Raw genomic sequence first — 20,207 nt, 5'->3', positions numbered from 1 at the left:
CCCCAGGCACTAGCCCTGTAAATCCACCCCTGTCCAAACCCCGCTGCCCCTAGCACAATAAGCACCTCTTGCAGCACCTGGGCTCTGCCTGCCATGAGCCCTGCGCTGAAAGGGTTACGGAGCCAGGCACCCTTGAAGGAGAAGTTGCTGGATAACCTCTTGTTTGTGCTTAGTTATCAAGACGCATCAGGTGACTTCCTTCTGGTCTCCCGGGGCTGCAGGCCAAGAGAGGGTGGCAGCCACGCTGGGAAGGGAAGTGCAGTTGTGTTGCAAGAAGTTTGTGCTCACACTGAGGTCAGCAGTTTGGCTGCTCACGTGGCCTGGCACTATAAAGCTGGATCCGGGTGCTAGGCTGCCCAGCTCGGAGCTTCACTGTCCTGGGAGCAGCGGGAAAAGGAGGAAAGCACGAGCAAGAAAAAACAACAGGGAAGCGGAGGAGTGAAACTAGTGGAGAAACATGGAAACTTCCCAGACGCACAGCTCCGAAAGGTGAGAGCGGGACGGGAACGAGAGGGAAATTTTTTGCCAGAAGAGTATTGTGTTTCTGCCCTTGCTTTTAGGCATGCTGTTCCTGCTTCTGCTCTGCAGGGAACGGCATGCTCCTGCTTTCACTTCTGCATGGAGTCTGTCAGTCTTCCTCGCTCGGGACAGCGTTTGGGATGCTGGTGCTCCCCAGTTCCTATCCGTGGCTCTTGGGAATGCTCTGCTCCTTTTCCTGCCATCCCGGTCTCCCCCTTTTTTCCTAGAGAGCTAAGATCCATTTTGCCAGAGGACAGCAACAGCACTGACATCTGTTTTGCTGCTCTTCCCCAGCATGTCCAGGGACCTGTCAGAACTGATGAAGGAAGCTACCAAGGAGGTGCATGAGCAGGCGGAGAACACGCCATTCATGAGCAATTTCCAGAAGGGGCAGGTGTCACTCCAAGAGTTTAAGGTACTTCATAGCAGCATTGCTTGGGGATGGGATTTCCTCGCCAGGAAATACACTGTTAGATCAGACGGGCTGTGCAGGGGGACTGAACGGGGGAGGATGGGGACGGCACAAGGAAGGAGGTCCTTTGCGTTACAGCTGTCTGATATCAGCACCTCCCATGCAAAACATGCTCTTCATCAAACTCCAGCACCCTAACAGCTTACCAGCTCCTACTGCAGAAGGCAGGGCAGGACTGTGCATATCAAGATAGGCAGCCAAGCTGAAACAGGATAAAAAGACAGAGAGGTTGATGGGATTAATGCAATTGCTTTTTTCTTTCTTCATAAATCCCTGCATGTTATTTACTGGCAATGATAGTTAATGGAGATATGACTATGTGCAGATACTTGAGTGGCTGAAATGCCAAAAAGAGGAAGAATACTGAATTTACAGCTCTCTAAGCAACTACAGCTAGAAATAAGGATGGAATAGTGAGAAAGTGAGGATGTGGGATCATCTCTGGCACTGAACTTTGCAGTATTTCAGTTGGCACTTGGGTTATACCAGAGCTGAGGTTGTGAACAATAATAACTCAAAGGCAGACTGAGTTGGAGCAAGCCATGTCTGCTGGTAACGGGTAGGAGCCTGTTGTTTTTCTTAAGATGAAAGAGAAACATTTGCAGTATTAGTCTGCACCTAACCTGGTTAGGTATGTGATTCCTGGGATCTGAGCCACATAACAAAGCCATGAGCAAAAGCAAAGCACACACCTGAGCCAGAAATTCCTGGGAGGCTATAGGATGTGACGCATGGGCTTGCAAATAACAGCTAGCGATCCAACCTGTGCTTTAATTACTTTGTTGGTGAATTGTTCCTTGGCAAATAAATCCACGAGAGTATGAAAAAGACTACTTGTTTCTGACAGGTCGCATTCAGGATACTTAGTCAAGCATAAATTTAATCTCAGGTGCTGACTTCTTGCTGTTAGAAATGCAGCATTACTTAGGCAGTGAACTTTAAGACAGGCTGGCAATAATGTAAAAAGTCAGGCCTTCAGGAATACATCTCAGTTTCTTAGAAGATATTTACATGCTGTCAGGGGGAGTGAGATGTGACGTGGGTTTTAAAAAATAACAACAGTTTTCAAAACCCACATTTCCCATTAAACCACTGCCTGCCTCTGAAAACAACCAGTTAAGTTATATTTTCTTAGTTTATTAGGCAATGTTCCTGTATTTTGTTTCTTTTCCAGTAAGCTGGATAACAGGTTATTGTTTAAAACCCTCTATTTTTGTTTACTCTCTTGGCAAACCTGTATTCCTGCCCTGATACGTGATTCCCCAGAATCTATTTGTTTCCACAACGAAGCCACTGCCCATGTGCTTATCAAAGTCCTATTTGCTGGCACAGTGGGGAAAAGTTGAAACGGCAACTCTTTTCTGCAGAACTGATTGCTTTGTGGGAGAGTAAACTGCTTTCTCTCCTGTCATCAGTGTAATCCCCCCCCGCCAAACCTGACTCACTTATACTGCAATATCTTCATGTTTTACCCTTTGCTGCTGCTAAGGGATTCCAGTTTAAGGAAGGGATGTTGTAGGTGTAAATATGTATACAGCCTCTGAAAACAGAATGCCCAGGGAAGGAAAGAACACAGCTCGATTGTCTTACGCCACGTGGAAAACCTGGCAGATAGAAGAAAGTATCGTGTAAGCTGGGAAAAACAACAATAACAATGGTTTCAAAATAGAGAGGAGAGCACACAGCCTCACAGTGCTCTTTCACAAAGGCATCTTTCAGAGGCAGGCTGTGCTTCCAGCCCCCTTTTGTCTCCTCGGGGCAACCAAGGAGGCAACTCCACTTGCAAGTCTGAATGAGGAGTGCCTCAGTTCCCAGGATGGTGGGATGCCAACAGGACAAATATGTTGAAAAATAAATAGGGTGTGTCATTGTCTCACAAGGCCCTGCAAAGTGAAGCCACATCTTGAAGCATTCAGATTTGAACAATGCACCAGAAAATATGGTACCTTTGGGAATACTCTCTCTATTGACCAAGGGAATGAGGAGACCAGCCCAGGCATGATTTAATAGGGCTCCAGTTTCCATTACATCAAGATGCTTGCATACCTTTAACTTGAGGCAGCAGTTTTTAAGGGCAGGTAAGACCAATATCTGCTGGAAAGGGCTTAGGTCTTACCTGATGCTGCCTCAAGCAGAAGGGGAAGGGCTAAATGGTGTCTCACTGCACCTTGCAACTCTCTTTTCCACATGGGAAACCTGCAACATCACAGATGTGCATGACTTAAACTGGGTGTGCCCATGAGTAACTTTTTCATTAGTGGGATTTGTCCCCCAAACCTGCAGAAGACAGACAGATGCACCTGTAGCTCATCCACTTCCTTCCCTTTCAGCTGGTTACGGCATCCTTGTACTTCGTCTACTCTGCTCTGGAGGAAGAGATTGAACGTAACAAGGACAACCCAGTTTATGCCCCTGTGTATTTTCCGGCGGAGCTACACCGGAAAGCTGCCCTGGAGGAAGACTTGGAGTACTTCTATGGCAGCAACTGGAGGGAAGAGATCCCATGTCCTGAGGCTACTCAGAAATATGTTGAGAGGCTCCACTATGTAGGCAAGAACCACCCAGAACTACTGGTGGCCCATGCCTACACTCGGTATTTGGGAGACCTGTCTGGGGGGCAGGTACTGAAGAAAATTGCCCAAAAGGCCCTCCAGCTGCCCAGCACTGGAGAAGGGCTGGCTTTCTTCACCTTCGATGGAGTCTCCAACGCCACCAAGTTCAAGCAGCTCTATCGCTCCCGCATGAATGCCCTCGAGATGGATCTTGCCACTAAGAAAAGAGTCTTGGAGGAGGCCAAGAAAGCATTCCTGCTAAATATACAGGTGAGTAACAACCAGCCAGCCCTGCCTGCCCACACCCTCTCTGAAACAAGATAATAGCTATAGGGGGAAGCCAAAGCCGGTATTTCTGCTGTGGAGCTTATGGGAAGTTGTGGATTAGGGCAAGCAGGTCAGAGTTGGATGGCTACACTTGTCCAACCTGGGAGCCTAGTAAAAGGCTGGTCTCTGAAAAACTCTTCCCATAGTACAGCTCCACAGGTCCTCTGTGGATGCTGACTAGATGCACAGGTACCTTGCTTTCCTTCCCATCAGATGATGGGCAATAGCCTTCTCCTGAGCTGGAAGCTTCAGGGAGAATGTGTAAAGGGAACAAGCAGTTTGAGAGGCATGCTTTTGACCCCACAGGCAGATTGTGTTCTGTGCAAGAAGTGCCAGGAGACTTGGACGGAAGGCTTGTCTTCCTCTAGTTCCTAAAGTGCCTGGGGCAGGGGCAAGGGGTCCAGCGAAAGAAGAAGAGGAGGCCACATAATGAGACAGTGTTCCCTCTTTTCAGGTGTTTGAGGCGTTGCAGGAGCTGGTGTCTAAGGGCAAGGAGAATGGTCGTCTTGTGCAGCCGAAGGCAGAGCTTCGCACAAGGAACGTTAACAAATCATATGAGCATGGTAAGACACTTCTATGGGCAGGTGTTTAACATTGCCTCTTGTGGTTTTGTTGTCCTCCCTTCTTCTGTTCTTGTTTGGAAAAGCCATGGAGAAATGAGCATGAGGTGCTTGCCCCATCTCTTCTCCAGCCATCAGCAAGTAGTGCAAGGAGAGGCACTAGTGTGTGCAAAGCTTCTTCTAGACCTAGCAGAGCAAGGATGACACATATGGGCTCTCCAGAAATAGTGTCAACGAGGGAGCTTTAGAAGAACAGACTCCCCTCTCCTTCTCTTGGGTTTTAACAAGTGTAAGGTTCATTAGCCACATGAGTTTCGACCACAAGGAAAACTGGCCTTGTGTTCATAGAAGCAAAGGCTGCAATTTTGGGCCCAGATCAGCTGTGATGCCACGATGCTGACAAGTTTCTTCCAGATACACAGCCCTATCCAACGGGCTGTCCTTTTGGACTCAGTCTCCCTCTGGTCATTTTCCTGCCTTCCAGAAGTATTTACTGAAAACACTTCTTGAAAGTGTGCTGGGTTTATAGTGAGCATTTTTCTGGATAGTGAAATGTAACCAGCTGGGAAGTGGGGATGTACAGGCTGCCGATCAGTTTTGCAAAACTGAAAAAGCTCCATCTACTGGCAAACACCCAGTTTGCCGAACTGGGCAAAGCCTGAGCAGCGGCTGCAAGCAAAGCAATCCCTTTTCAGGGAGTCAGGCTTGTGACTGAGTGAGAAGAGGGCTCAGATGTTTGCAGAGGAGAGTGGTTTCCCTAATAACATGTGATTCGAATAAAAAAGCCCTTATGACCTACCCATTCTGAAACTAAAAGGGAGATTTTTTCGGTGTATACTGGATTGAACCACTGTTTTCCCGTGGCAAAGAATTAAAAGCAAACCTTGTCTTGCGCATCTCTAGACAATGAAGCTTAAAGTAACTTCTTTGGGAAAGGCAGTGAAAGTTCTCTGTGAAACTCTGCCACTCCTTTCCCAATAGACTCATAAAAGTAGGATTTTCAAAAGAGTTTGGTGTTGGATAAGAATCCCATCCTGAAGTTGTACTGGGAAAATTATTTGTCTGGAATGCTAAGGACTACCTGTTTAAGGTCATTCAGTACCTAACCAATTATATCAATGAGACGTAGGAGACAATGCTTTTTAAAATTCTGGCTTAAGCATTTGGTTGTCTTCTGCACACATGAGGGGTTTGATGGAGCTGGGCTGTGCATTTAATAAGCCTGGAGACAAGGGCAGTACTCAAGTACAGGCAGAGGGGTTGTGAGCCTTTGTGATTCCCAGGTCAAGTCTGCTGCTTCCCTTCTTCGCCTACCCCAGGAGAGCAGAACCTGCTGCTGCTGATTCCCCCAGCCCAGCTGCGCTCTGGGCTTCCTCCTTCTCGCCTTGACAACTCCAGCAGGGTCTGCTCCAGCATTGGGGACAGCAAGCGTAGCATACTGGCAGCTTCTTCCCTCAACCTCGTCTCACCCACCTTGTTTTGTTTTTTTTTCCCCCTCCCTATTTGATCTAGGTCCAGCGCCTGGGAAAGAAAGCGAGAGGACAGACAGGAGACACACAGATACGATGCTCACCACTCCCCTGGTGCGGTGGATCCTGGCGCTCGGCGTCCTAGCCACGACAGTTGCCGTGGCCTTATTTGCCATGTGAAGGAGCAGGACCTTCACCTTCTCTTCGTGCCTTCCCTCACTCTGAACTAATCTACCTTCCCCAGTTCTTGTGAGAGCAATTCCCCCCGACTGGGTGCTGTGATCTTGGCTCTGCCACTAATATTAAGAAACTTTTGTCCCCGGAAATCAGAGTGCCATAAGGGGGCTCAGGCAAAGTTTCTCCTGTGCTTGGTGTGAGCTCTTCTCAGAGACTAACTAAAAACCAAGGGTAGAAAAGGTTAAAAACAATGGCCAAGGATTGTCGTTGTTTTACAGAGCGCCTGCAAAAATCCTACAGGATCAGAAACACAGTTTTGATATCTGTCTCTCCTCAGAAATATGAAGCTCCCCGGAGCTCTGTTTGCCTCAATTTTTATACTGCTAGATAATACTGTGATCACTTTTTCTGTGGAGCCACATGGCTCCTGTGGGTTATAGACTGTTTTATATGACACTAGTAGGTCTTTGTTAATTCTTTTTCCAATCATTTCTGGGTTTTTTTAAAAAGCAGAAGACGGTTGTTGAAGATACAGTGTCATTCTCTTGTCTGGTTATATAATTTATATACATAATAAATTTCAATGTAAAGTCTTCAGGCCTGGTGTTTCCTGTTATTAAAGCCTTACCTGGGGAGAAAGGAGGTGTCTTTCTTCCTCCCAGTTTTATGTTTTTTGGAGCTGCTGCCTCCAGAGACATTAGAATAGACGAAAGTGGGAGCTATCATCAGAGCCAGACTCTGCTCCCACTCAGTGCTAACAATAACCTGTTACAAGCTGGGGCAGGTTTCTTCAGCTCCTACACGCTGGTCTCTTATTTCTAGAAATGGCACAAAATTCTGTGAGCATACAAAGTATCTTTAAGGGGTGGAAGCCGTATGTAAGAGCTGGTTGCTATTCTATTAAAAGCAAAAGGTGACAGGACCCGCAGCTGGTGTAAACCAGGACAGCTCTCCCTGACCGCTACCAGCTAAGGGCTCTGTTACCAAACTGCCTTTGAGAGAGCTTCAGCAGGAATCGGAAAACTAGTGTGCATTTCTGGGTGGTGAAAACACACTTAGGTGTTGATCCTATGAGGCAGGTAAACGGGAGACATCAAGCATGCAACTGCATGCCCTCACCTAGGTAACAAACCAACCCAACTTACTGCCAGGACTCGGTACTCACAAGCCATTGCCAAAGGCACTCCGAACACACGGCACTGTGGGAGCAGCCCATGCACACAGCTTGCTTTCCCCTCTTTTTGCTGAGGCAGATCTGGAGGTCTGGCTTTGTGGCCAGCCACTGTTATAGCCACAGGCCTTACCTGCTTCAGAGGGTCTTCTAACGCAGGAGGCACTGCAGGAGAGGCTGCAGTTCAGGTATGGCGCTGCAGGTACCAACAAGGCCATTATCTATCACCTCAGAGTCCTTTCCTCTCTTTCTACCAGAAAGCCTCTGTCATCAACCTGCCTCCATGATGCTGCCTGTTCTGGCTGTGACCTTAATCCCAAAGACACATTTTCCTACTGATCTGTTTTAACGACCAGCACCAAACCTGCTCAAAGAGCAAGAATCAGAAGGCAGGTCCTGCTGAGAACAAGCAGTGGGAAAGAGGGACTGTCATTATTCTCAGGCTCTTATCTACCCTACATCCCTTCCAAAATCCCTTTAATACTTCTCTATTTGGACCCATTTGCCAACCCCTGGTAGAAAAAAAAAAACGTTAATTCTTAAAAAAGATAGTCAGATATTTGAAAAGCAGGGATGTGAGGCTTGATAGCTATTCAAATACAAGAACTTATTCATTCATTCAAATTTATATTAAGTTCTACCTATTCACTCCCTCTAACCCACCCCAACTAAATCATCACGTTCATTCAACCATACTGAATAACTAAACATCCCAAACATTCAAACAAATGCCCACAAGCTCAGAAACGCACTCTACCACACTCAGCCCCTCTCCGCTGCCCAAAGAGATTGTGACTGTGACCTCACAGTTAGGAAATCTGGATTCAGACTGACATCATCCCCTCCCTGCTCATGGCAGAAGAGGTACGGTGCTTGGAGTATCTCACAGCCATTGGGCTATCGCACACTGAAGGACTCCAGACTGAGCCTAAACAAGTCTTCAGAGCGGAAGACTAAAGCTTTGCTTGTACTCATCTATGATCTTTATGAATATATCTGGTTTCTCTGCAACACATGCATTGGTTTCTGTGCAACAGCGAGGCAGTCTTTATTTTCCGCCCTCCGCAGTTAAAACCTCCCTTGCAACGCACTATGCTGTCCAGTTTTGTTTTCATTCAGGATGCACACTACCACATTTCCAAAGGGCCAAAACGCTTACCCAGCAACCTGCCAGCCTTCCCCCAAAATTCACTACTGGTCAGGAGAAATCAAGGTCCCTTCCAACCCAAAGCATTCTATGATTCTATGAGAAAAGCATCCCGGAGAACACGTATCCTGAGGCAGCAGCCCGTTTGCAGGCCATCAGGCTTGCGGCACCGCCACTGCCATCCCTGTGGGGCCCTAGCCAAACTGCCTGCCCGCCATTTCCCCACAGTGCATCCCACCACATCCAGCACATTTCTCCTCTCCTCTGCCCTGCCCTCCATGGCCGTGGGCCTGCTGCACCACAGCCAGCCAGACCAAGCACAGGGACACCCCACCAAGCCCTGCAGCAGCAGTATTCAGCTGCCCCCAAGGAGCCTACAGCAGTAATTTATTTTATTCTTAGTAATTAACGACTCCACCGCCCCCCCACCCCCCAGACTGCATCGACCGCGCTTCCCGCCGCCTGAGGACAGCTAGCGCGCTCCCCCCCGCCGCAATGGTTTCACCCGCTCCCCCCTCCTCGCACTGCCACAATGGTCCCGCCCGACCGCCATTTCGCTGCCCCCCGCCCTTCTCTCCCAGATTTCGCGCCAAACTGCGCCCGGCCGGCAGGCAGGGGGGGGAACGCCCCGGCCAATCGGCGGCAAGGGCGATGCCGCGCGCTTCCTCTTGGGGCGGGGCGGGAGGGGGGCCGGGGCCCAATCCGCGGCGTCGCGCTGCGGGCGGGCCAATCGCAGTGCGCGGCGGCGGCGGCGGCGGAGGCGCGCCCTGTGCATCAGTTTGGTTTCCGCCGCGCGCCGCTTTTGCCGCGAAAAAGTTGGTGGCAGCTTCCCGGGGGCAGCGAGGTGCGGAGCGGGGCCGGGGGGAGGGCCGTGGGGCATTCGGGGAGGAGGAGGAAGAGGAGGGGGGCAGTGCGGCCGGGGGGGGGCAGCATCCCCTGGGGCATTTGGTGCCGGGGAGGAGGAGGTGTTTGGGGCTGACCGTCCGCTCTCGCCCCCGCAGGGGAGCAGCAGCAGTCGCCATGTCCGGCTTCGACGACCCCGGCATTTACTACAGCGACAGTTTTGGGGGCGATGCGTCGGTGGACGAGGGGCAGGTTCGGAAGTCGCAGCTGCAGAAGCGGTTCAAGGAGTTTCTGCGGCAGTACCGGGTGGGCACGGACCGGACGGGCTTCACCTTCAAATACAGGTGCTGCTGTGACCCCTCTTCTCCTTCTGTGCCTTACCCACTCCTCTTTGCGCATCCGATCTGCTGTTAACCTCCCTCCTGCTATGCACACCCCAGGTATACAATAGCACATGCCAGCTTTTTTCCTCCCATGGACTGTAAAGAGCTCTTAGTATAAGAAATGTTGTTCCTGTTTAACCTTACAGGAAAACTGAGCTCTGGTGTCCTCCCAAATTTTTAGGCAGCCAGACAGCGGCAGAGGTAGCAATAGAGGGATCTGCACTGCCAAACTTGCACCTAGTTCTGAAATTCAAGGTCTGTCTTCAAGTTCTAGTGCTTTCTGGTCTGGAGTTTTGTCTGTATCCATTAAAATCAGTACAGCACTGTCCTTGTGTGCCTTCTGAGGCTATGAAGGTCCTTTGGCTGTCCCTTTGCCTGTGCAGCTTGGAGACACAACTGTGAGAGAACATGGACATGTATCATGCAAGGACTGGGAAAATCTTTCACCTTTAATCTCTGAATTTCACGCACCCTGCCTTTTTTAAGGAGAACATTGCCTGCTATGTTATTACTTTCTTTTTTCTAATCATAGTTTAGGTATAATAGGTATTATCCTGTGTAGAAGTTTTCTAATTGCCTGTCTGGTTGTGTAACTCTAGTCAAGTATAGCACTATACTTTACATTGTCACTGCAAGCACTGGTGTCCCTGGTCTTATGTCACATTTCAAAGTGGTTTTGGGTAAAAGATTTTCCCAGGTCCCCTTCTTGGCATTCTCCTGATTTTCCCCATTTGCTTTCCAAACCAACGACTCCCTGCAGAGCCTGCCTTCTCTGCTCCCTGCTTGTCATAACTTCAGTGTGGGTGACTGGTGTTATCTGCCCTGCAAACCTTTACCGCTTACTGCTTTGCAGGGATGAGCTTAAACGGCACTATAACCTGAGTCAGTACTGGGTGGAGGTGGAGATGGAAGACTTGGCCAGCTTTGATGAAGATCTCGCTGACTATCTGTATAAGCAACCAGCGGAACACCTGCAGCTGGTAAGGATGGAGGAGGTTGGCAACCTGGCTCACAGACATTGTCGTGTTATGAGAGCAGCCCTGATGAAACTGCAATATACCTGTAATAGCCTAGTCGTTCCCTTTATAGTTGGAAGAAGCAGCAAAAGAAGTCGCAGATGAGGTCACCCGTCCTCGTCCTTCAGGGGAGGAAACTCTCCAAGACATCCAGGTCATGCTGAGATCAGATGCCAACGCAGCCAACATCCGCAGCCTGAAGGTGAGGTGAATCTGTTTTTATGTTGAGCAGTGAGTGGCAGGGCTTGCTTGCATGGGGGTGCGATTGCAGGGAAGCTTTTGGTACTTGATCACGTAGTTCAGGACATGGGTTGTACACTAATTTACAAGTACGGATACTCTGCAACTTAACAGTCCTTTGCAGTCAGATTTATTACTGATTGCTGCTGTGGGGATGTTGTTGCTATTAGTGATGTTCTGCATGGAGCATTTTGTCCTTTTCTCTTTTGTTTTGAAATCAGCATGGCTTAAAGTCATGCAACCTTCCCCTCCTGCTCTAGAGAAGAGAGTGATGTGGTCAAGAAGCACAGGCTTTTTTGTTCTGGTACCTTAGTCCCATGAATGTGGGAAGAGTAGCTAAGAACGAACTGTGTTCCTCTAATGTCTTTAGTTTCCCATCCATCCTCCAGAGACGGCTTTCTCACCTTCCCTTCACCTTTTCCCTTTCAGTCTGACCAGATGTCTCACCTTGTGAAGATCCCTGGGATCGTAATTGCAGCAACCCCTGTGAGAGCCAAAGCCACCAGAATAGCCATCCAGTGCCGCAGCTGCCGCAACACCATCAGCAACATAGCGGTGCGCCCAGGCTTGGAGGGTTATGCTCTCCCCAGGAAATGCAACACGTAAGGACTGACATGGGGGTGCATGCAGCAGGCTGGTGGGGAAAAAAATGCTGCGTCCCCTCCGCCCACCCCCCTTCCATCCCATATGCGCTGCAGAGAGTCGGGTCCTTGTCACACAAGGCAGAATCATCTGTGCTGCTCTCTGCCTCTTCCTTTCATGTTGCCCTTGTGCCTGTGTGCACATGTGGCTGGCAGGTTTTAGCTCCATCTATCTGCAGTCACACTGGTCGTGATGCTGCATGACCAGTGCTGCAAGCAGTGTTGAGCGGCTGTGTCCAGGGAGTTCTTTTTATCTGTAGGGTGTTTTGCCTGTGGTACCTAAAGGTTCATTCCTGCCTCCACCTGTCCCATAATGCTGCATTAAGCTGCTGTCCTAACTTCCTATTAAGTTCTTATCTTTTTCAAACAAACTTCTTGCTTCCACGTTCCACCTCCCCAGGGGTCTGTTTTGTGTTACCTTCTGCAAGGGATGCTTAGCTACTAACCTTCAAATCCTGCTTTACAGCTCTTGACGCCCATGCGAACTGTGAGCATTAGGCTACCACTGTGGCAGCTCTCGCGCCAGCCGATCGTGGTGGGTTGTGTCTTTGAGCTCATGCCTGCCAGTATTTCTTTTCTGTGCCTTATCTCTAATGCAGCTTGAGAGGCCTTTGGGATAGGGATCGTTCTTGCGTGTGGTCTGTACAGCACCTCGCTTCTGATCCTTGACTGCACGAGTGCATCTGCGGTTTCCTGTTACCCTCCCTGAAAGCCCTGTCCCTGCCTGCATGGAGTCAGGCATTGGTAGTGATGTACTGAGACGGCAGCAGGACATGGAGGCGCTTCTTGTCTCAGAGAGCTTGTAGTCAAGCAAGGCAGATGCATCTCGAGAGACTGGGAGGTTGACAGCCTTGTCACATCACTAATTGCTTTCTCACCAGAAACCACTTAACATTTGCTTCATTCGTGAGGTTATAAAGAAAAATGCCCTGCCATGTCGCTGAGCCTGTACTGTTACCTTCTGTGTAATTAATGAATTGCCTTCCTCCCTGCTTTTAGCTAGCGGGGGAGAAGGCGGAGGTAGGGAGAGTATTCAGGCAACTATCAGCCTGTCTTCGGCTTGTTCTCACGCCTGCTTTTGGCAGCTGTTGAAGACAAGACTGAGGGCTTGATGAGCCTTTGGTTTGGCCCTGTGTGACTGCCCTTCTTGCCTGCTGGGCACTGCTCGGAGGGGCGGCTGCTCTGGCCCTGTCACCGCTGTCCCCTCTACAGGGGGACTCCCAGGGGTGGCTCCTGAGTGCCAGGAGCCTTCCCTGATTGATCTCTCTGCACAGAGAGCAAGCCGGCCGCCCAAAGTGCCCGCTGGACCCCTATTTCATCATGCCAGATAAATGCAAGTGCGTGGACTTCCAGGTCCTGAAGCTGCAGGAGTCCCCGGACGCTGTGCCGCATGGGGAGATGCCCCGCCACTTGCAGCTGTACTGCGACAGGTACCAGCACGGCCTCCCCCCATCACCCCACCGGGCTAGCGGGTGTTGCTGGTGCCATCCTTCCCCCTGCTACTGTCCTCTGCTTTCCCCTTCCTCCTCTTAGGTACCTGTGTGACAAAGTTGTCCCAGGGAACAGAGTCACTATCATGGGCATCTACTCCATCAAGAAGACTGCCCAGAGCAAGAACAGAAGCCGTGACAACGTGGGCGTGGGCATCCGAAGCGCTTACATCCGTGTGGTGGGCATCCAGGTGGATGTGGAGGGCTCAGGTGAGGGCTGCTTTTGGTGCCTGTCTGGTCTGTGTTGGTAGCCTGGTATTGGGAGAGACCCCTCCCTGAGCAAGGCGGTCCCTCAGCAAGGACTGTATGAAATCACAGCCTGGGTCCTTCTCTGCTGCTTATATAGCAGAAGGTTCAAGCCAGTCCAGGGGTCTAACTTGCCCTGGGTGCTCTATACTCGGGTGTCCTGTATGACTTTTTCTCAGTGATATTAAATGAGGAGGCTTCAGCTTCAGTTCTCCAGGGTATTTAAGTTCTTTCATCTTAATTGATCTTAGCAGGAATCTGCTAAGCCATCCCTGAGGATCTGGGCTGAAGTTGATGGTTAAAATTGAGCTATATTTATAAACATGGTTCTGACTGTAATTCTCCCTCTGGTTCCTCCAGAGCTGCTTTGCCCAAGATCCTTGCTTTTTCCTACCAGCCTCTAAGGACACAGCCTGCCTTTCTGGGATAGCAAATGCCTACCCTCTCCATCCTGCTCACCTGGTGGCACATGGTGTGATTTTCAAGAAGGGATTTTGGTGGTAGCGGGTGTGGGGGGAGTAGTGTCATTTACTTTAAAACATCCATGTGTTCACTGTTGCTTCATTCTTCTCATCCCTGTACAGGACACAGCTTTGCTGGCTCAGTGACCCCTCAAGAAGAGGAGGAACTTCGTCGCCTTGCTGCCATGCCCAACATCTACGAGACGATCGCCAAGAGCATTGCGCCCTCCATCTATGGCAGCACTGACATCAAGAAGGCCATTGCCTGCCTCTTATTTGGAGGCTCTCGCAAGAGGTGGGGAAAAGTCAGACTGGTGGAGAGAGAGTGGTGGCAGGGGTGTCATTCATGGCACAAAGTCCTCATACAGTCTTCTGGTGGTGTTACCAACCACCTGTCACTTGTCAGCAATGCTTGGTTATCAAAATGAAGGCTCACCATCTCCTCCCTCTCTCTTCCCACGCTGTCGCTCCAGGCTCCCAGATGGACTGACCCGCAGAGGAGACATCAACTTACTGATGCTGGGTGACCCTGGCACGGCCAAATCCCAGCTGCTGAAGTTCGTTGAGAAGTGTTCGCCTATTGGGGTAGGTGGTTTGAGGAGCTTGCTTGCAGTGCGGCTTGTTTCTTCCTTCTGCTCCCTGCATAGCACTGAAGACCAGACCGTGGTCACAGCAGATACCTGCATCCACAGCTAGACTGGCTGGCAGAGGTGCAAACTGCCATTTCTGGTGCTAGCCTGGAAGAGATGGTTTGCAGGACAGCGGATGAGGGAGGGAAGGGGAAGCAAGTAATGCCTTTCATTATGATATGAGACGGGCTATTTGTAGACATCCAAAGATGTGACTGGTGCTGCTGTTTATCGCTGAGATTTGATCAGCAGCGAGGCTGGCTGGTCAGGACAAATGAAGTTGACTGCATCTCAGGCACGGACCTCCAGGCTGAGCCCAGGCATGAAATTATATTTTCAGCTGTGTTTTCTTGTAGTCTCCATTAAACTCAGCCTCTGACTGCGTTGTTTCCTCGGGGGGAAAACAAAGCTAATGCAGCAGCCCACCAAACAATGAATCACTCCCTGTTCTGTACTTAATACCTGTATTTGTGTGTCTGCAAGCCCTCCGGTGCATCACAGCTGCTTAGTCCGAGGCCTAGGACTAGGCAATAGCCTTGCTCTGTACCCAGTAGGTCTGCTTTTGGCATGTGCTGAGGGGTTTTCCTGCAGGCCTTTGCATTTCCTCCAGCAGCTCTGGATTTTGCAGTGCCAGGGGTGCTTCATCCTCCAGCTGGAGCGATGGACTCCTGGGTCCCACAGCGGCTGATGTGCTGTCCATTCCTTGTCCCGCACTCTGCTAGGTGTACACCTCGGGGAAAGGCAGCAGTGCTGCCGGCTTGACGGCCTCCGTGATCCGCGACCCTTCCTCCAGAAGTTTCTTCATGGAGGGAGGAGCCATGGTCCTGGCAGACGGGGGAGTGGTGTGCATCGATGAGTTTGACAAGGTACCTGTGGGGCTGCCTGTGCGGGAGTGGGGAAGAGAGCCCTTGGGCTGGCAGCTGCTCCCGGGAGAGCCCAGAGCTGCAGGAGAAAGGACAACTCTCCTGAGGCTGCCTTGCTTTCTTTTGGGGAAGGTCAGGGAATGGGGCTGCAGGGAAGTTCTGGTTATGTCCTGCACTCTTGAGCAGAGGTCCTTGCAGAGCTTTACCTGGGAGGGGTCAGCATCAGCGGGTGTGTAGCTGAGGTCCAGCAGAGGTGACTGATGGTGACTTTCCCCTTCCCCCTGACTCCACCTTATTTCTCCCACCTCGGATGAGAAGATGCGGGAGGATGACCGTGTGGCCATCCACGAGGCCATGGAGCAGCAGACCATCTCCATTGCTAAGGTGAGCTGTGGGTGCACGTCGCCCCAGGGTGGGAGCCTGACTTGCTGCTGGGTTTCCCTGAGAGCCCAGCAACCAGGAGTCGCACATCCTCTGCCAGAATTGCCCATTTTACAGTGGCTTGTCCAGGCAGTGGTTTTGATGGTTACTGGTTTCTCTGATCTGAGACCGGTCAGCCCTGCCTGTAGGCTTTGGGCTGTCTTCACTCAGGCAGCGTGAACTTCAGCAGGACTGAAACGAGCTCCATCTGCTCTGCCTGTCCTCTGCTCTTCTAGATTTAGTAGTTCTGCTGATATCCCTGTGTCACAGCCTGATGGCACTTCTTTTTTCTTCCTTCCCACTGCTCTCCACACCCTCAGAAAATCTACAGAAACTGCCTGACATCCTGGTGCCATGTCTTCTCTCAAATCAGAGTTTTTCTTCATTTCCACTGCTCAGCTCTTTTTGTAGCACTTCTGCTCTGGTCTCTCTGGCTCACCCCTTAGCTGTTCAGTCCCTGGTAACAGAATGCCCACCATGACTCTTTCTTGCTGGTTGCTCTTGCCCTACTACCTGCAAACCTGCAAGCGATTGAGGACAAGTCCTTGCAAACTACTTTGGATCTTTCACTATGAGAATAGCCACCTAGCCCTGCTGTGACATGGATGTCATCTTGACCCCATTCATTTTTCCTTCCCCCCTCAGGCAGGAATCACAACCACGCTCAACTCCCGCTGCTCAGTGCTGGCAGCTGCCAACTCTGTCTTCGGGCGCTGGGATGAGACCAAGGGCGAGGAGAACATTGATTTTATGCCCACCATCCTGTCCCGATTTGATATGATCTTCATTGTCAAGGATGAGCACAACGAGGAGCGAGACATGGTGGGTCAAGGCATGTGGGTACAGCTGGGACTCATGGTGCCCCATTTTTCGGGAAGGGGAGGCAGGGGGGTTCCTGCTGCCTGACTGCCTTCTGTTCTCCTAGACGCTGGCCAAGCACGTGATGTCCTTACACGTGAGTGCCTTGACACAGACCCAGGCTGTGGAGGGTGAGATCGAGCTGAACAAGCTGAAGAAGCTCATCTCCTTCTGTCGGACGTGAGTGAGAGGCACGACTTTTCAGCAGCACCCAGGCTGCACGGTGGGAGGCAGTGGTGAGAAGCAAACCACGCAGCTGATATTTGCAAGTGCTCTCTCTGGGTGACCTTTTTTAATTCCTGCCTTGAACAAAGGAAAGCGAGAACAGCTCGCAACAGTGCTGCAGCATGGTCCAAGGAAGTGAGGGGTGCCCAGGGATCCCCCTGCCCAGGGGACCCTCGCCGGTGGCACTGCCTCCAGCTCCTGTCCCCCCTTGCAGGAAATGTGGCCCTCGGCTGTCAGCGGCGGCGGCGGAGAAGCTGAAGAACCGCTACATCCTGATGCGGAGCGGCACTCGCCAGCATGAGCAGGAGAGTGACCGCCGCTCCAGCATCCCCATCACCATCCGGTGAGCCACCCTGGTCCCCTCGCCCCACCGAAACCCTCAGGGTTGGGGTTGCATTGCTGGGAGTCATCTTGGGTAGCCCAGGAAGGGGGTTAGTGGGGTGCTGGGGTTTGGGGGAGCCCTCTGTAAACAGGGCAACACTGGAGGTGCCACGGGGAGGGGCAGGAGGTGCCTGGAGAGGGGTAGGTGGGGGTGTCGGGGATTGGGGGGAAAGAGAAGACCCTTTGCAGCCGCAGTAGAAAGCAGGGAACATCTCCTTTGGCCGCAGGCAGCTGGAGGCCATCGTGCGCATTGCCGAGTCCCTGGGGAAGATGAAGCTTCAGCCCTTCGCCACGGAGGCGGACGTTGAGGAGGCCTTGCGGCTCTTCCAGGTGTCCACACTCGATGCGGCCATGTCAGGCAGCCTGTCAGGTAAGGGGGAGATGCTCTGTGCTGGGGGCAGGAGCAACATGCTGGGCCTGGCTGCTCAGGGCAAGGAGAGACGAGCTCCCCTCCCAGGACCAGGCTGGGGGGGCAGGGGGTGCTAGCAGGCACCCCTGGGCAGGTGCTGGACCTGCTTTCTGAGCAAAGGCAAAGCAACGCCCATGGCAGCAAGGGGCCATCATGGCTGTGGGGCTATGGCTCATAGGCAGGGCAACAACAAATGGCACCAAGGGTCTCCACCCATGCTGGGCAAGGGAGGGATGGTCTGGCCCCTTGTGGTCCCAAGGGCAGAGCCCAAGGAGGTGGTTCCTTAACCTGTTTGTCCTCTACGCTCTTCCCTGTGGGGGTGGAGACAATGTTTCCTTGGGAGGCAGCGCGGCACAAAGGGTTTGAAGGAAGCTCCAGCAGGCAGGTCCACATTTAGCTGCGTCTTTGGAGCTCAACAGCCTTTGATGGTGGATTTGCTCATGGGTTCCCTATAGTCTCAGAGATATGCATGTGTGGTGGGAGACACTGGAGATGGGCACTCTGGCTTTGAGAGTGATGTCTGGGCGGCACAGAGAGCTCACGCAGCCTCTCCCTCCAGGGGCAGAAGGCTTCACGACGCAGGAGGACCAAGAGATGCTGTCCCGCATTGAGAAGCAGCTCAAGCGCCGCTTCGCCATTGGCTCTCAGGTGTCGGAGCACAGCATCGTCCAGGACTTCATGCGGCAGGTGGGCCAGGAACCCTGTGGAGGGTTGGGCTGTGAAACCAGGGACCGCAGGCTGCCACTCTGGGGGTAAAACCCATTCCCCAAGAGGTGGCTGGAGAGCCTTTTGGTCATACTTGCTTTTGAAGTTGTTTGTAGGGAGCGATGTGCAATGTGATTGCAGAGTTTAAGGGGAGTGAGGTGAGAACTCAATTTTCTGCAAAAGCACTGAGGTTTGGGGCTGTTCGGGTAGGATGAGGTCCTACCCTTGAAACCAGAACAGATTGATTTGTGAGACTGGCTGCAGTCAGACCTGAAACAGTGAAAGGGGAAAGGAGCATCAGTGCCTGGTGCCACCAGGCTCCCTCCCTCTGGAGAGACACAGCCAGGCTTTAGCAGTGGTTGCAGGTTCCTGATGGGCTCTGATGAGCTTTTCCCTGCCCGCTCATCTCTGCCTGTTCTCCCCTTTTCCAGAAATACCCAGAACATGCCATCTACAAGGTGCTGCAGCTGATGATGCGTCGGGGGGAGATCCAGCACCGCATGCAACGCAAAGTCCTCTACCGAATCAAGTGACCTCCCTGTCCCACGTGTGGGGAGGGAACCGCTGCTGCCTGACTCCTGCCCACGTGCAGGCAGAGTGCCCCGTGGGGTCAGAGCCTGCTCCTGGAAGAAGCTTTTCCTTGGGGAGCCAAACATCCCAGGACCTCCCTCTTGAACTGGGGTTTGGGGTGGTCAGGGTTCCCCTTGGGTACTGTGTCACATTGATGTCTCTTTGAACTCCAAAAGCTTTTAGTTTGTATTAAAATAAAACCTGATATTGGTAGCCCAGGGTCTTTGGCTGCCTGGAGGGACAGAGGGGATGTATCCCCTTTGGAGGTGGTGTAGGATTTTGGTTGGAAAGGCAGCCCTCCTGCTCACCCTGTGTTACCCACTGCCCAGCGCCCACCCTGGGGACTTGCCTTGAGGCAGGACACCAGCAGCACCAGCAGCCCTGAAGGCAGAAACTCATTTCTCGCTCAGGGTTTGATCTGTCTATTAAGGCATAAATCCTGTTGGCGCAGGCTGCCCTGTTGGGCTCAGCGGTGCGGGAGGCACCTTACCGCATCATTGTGTGCGGGCTGCCGCCATCTTCTCTGTCTGCCAGCGGCAGCGAAGGAAAGGACCTGCTCTTCCCTGCTTCAAAGCTGCTCTTTGCTCATCCCTCCTTCCCCTCTCCAAGGGCTGCAGCAGGCAAACGCTTTATCCTGCAGTGTAAAGGGCTGTGTGAAAGCCTTGCTGGAGGCATGGGCTGAGCCCCCTGCTTGCCCCAGTGGGAATGGGGATGCGAGGTGATGCCCAAGAGCTGTGTGCCCTCCTCCAGGTAGCCTCTGCCACCTCCTTTGCTTGCTGACGGCGGTAGGGAGGGTTGTCCCACTCGCCAGGAGCCTCTCCTGGGCTCTCTGCCCTGGCATGGACTTGCGCAGCCACTTGCCCTTCTGTGTTTGCTGCATGACCTTGCACTTGTCTAACTCTGCGGGTTTTTGCCACTTCTACCAAAGTAGTATTGGTTCTCTTGAGTATTGTCCTGAAGAGGAGGTGCGGGTAGGTCCCTGCTCTTGGCAGCTTGGGACCAGCTCGGATGTGTGAGAGCGCTGGTGGGGGACTCTGAAGGCAGTGCAGCAACGGGCGTTGCAGGCAAGCAAAGCCGCTGTGGGTGCCGGCAAGGCGGCTGCTGTGTCTGCGGGTGACCTTCAGGCTGAACAAAACACCCCAGGAGAGGCTTCATTAGCAGAAGCGTTCAGGGCCAGCAGAGGGTACCAGAGCCTTGAGGATGCTGCACTGCACACAGTGCTGCCTCCTCCTTGGAGAGGGGAAACCAAAGGAGGTCCCTTTGGGGTGGGGTGCAGGGTGCACCCAGCCTGGCAGCTGTCATACAAGGGCTGGGCTCCCCTGCAACCCATGGGGGCTGAACAATATCCCTGCTTGCTTCTGTTTGGGTGTCTTGAGAGGTGCACAGTGCACTCTGGACATGGCTGGAGCTGGTTATGGGGTCGGGGGTCCATC

At 52.0% G+C, this 20,207-nt stretch overlaps 2 protein-coding genes across 2 annotated transcripts; both read left to right on the top strand.

Annotated features, from left to right (window-relative positions):
* Positions 1 to 6,669, top strand: HMOX1 (heme oxygenase 1). Its single transcript, XM_075727715.1, has 5 exons — positions 1 to 489; positions 814 to 934; positions 3,322 to 3,813; positions 4,325 to 4,433; positions 5,943 to 6,669. The coding sequence occupies exons 1-5, from the start codon at positions 458 to 460 to the stop codon at positions 6,077 to 6,079; spliced, it is 891 nt and encodes a 296-aa protein (XP_075583830.1). The 5' UTR covers positions 1 to 457; the 3' UTR covers positions 6,080 to 6,669.
* A 2,745-nt stretch (positions 6,670 to 9,414) lies between these two features.
* MCM5 (minichromosome maintenance complex component 5) lies at positions 9,415 to 18,737 on the top strand. The gene is made up of 16 exons (XM_075727708.1): positions 9,415 to 9,581; positions 10,474 to 10,600; positions 10,710 to 10,838; positions 11,306 to 11,478; positions 12,792 to 12,947; positions 13,051 to 13,217; positions 13,838 to 14,009; positions 14,188 to 14,299; positions 15,066 to 15,209; positions 15,525 to 15,590; positions 16,272 to 16,448; positions 16,552 to 16,664; positions 16,924 to 17,052; positions 17,318 to 17,460; positions 18,059 to 18,186; positions 18,636 to 18,737. The coding sequence occupies exons 1-16, from the start codon at positions 9,415 to 9,417 to the stop codon at positions 18,735 to 18,737; spliced, it is 2,205 nt and encodes a 734-aa protein (XP_075583823.1).
* Positions 18,738 to 20,207: the final 1,470 nt, after the last annotated feature.

This window comes from Pelecanus crispus, chromosome 1 (assembly GCF_030463565.1).
Source record: "Pelecanus crispus isolate bPelCri1 chromosome 1, bPelCri1.pri, whole genome shotgun sequence".
Classification (NCBI taxonomy): Eukaryota; Metazoa; Chordata; class Aves; order Pelecaniformes; family Pelecanidae; genus Pelecanus; species Pelecanus crispus.
Note: the sequence above shows the minus strand (reverse complement) of the source record. Positions and strands in the feature narration are given on the sequence as shown.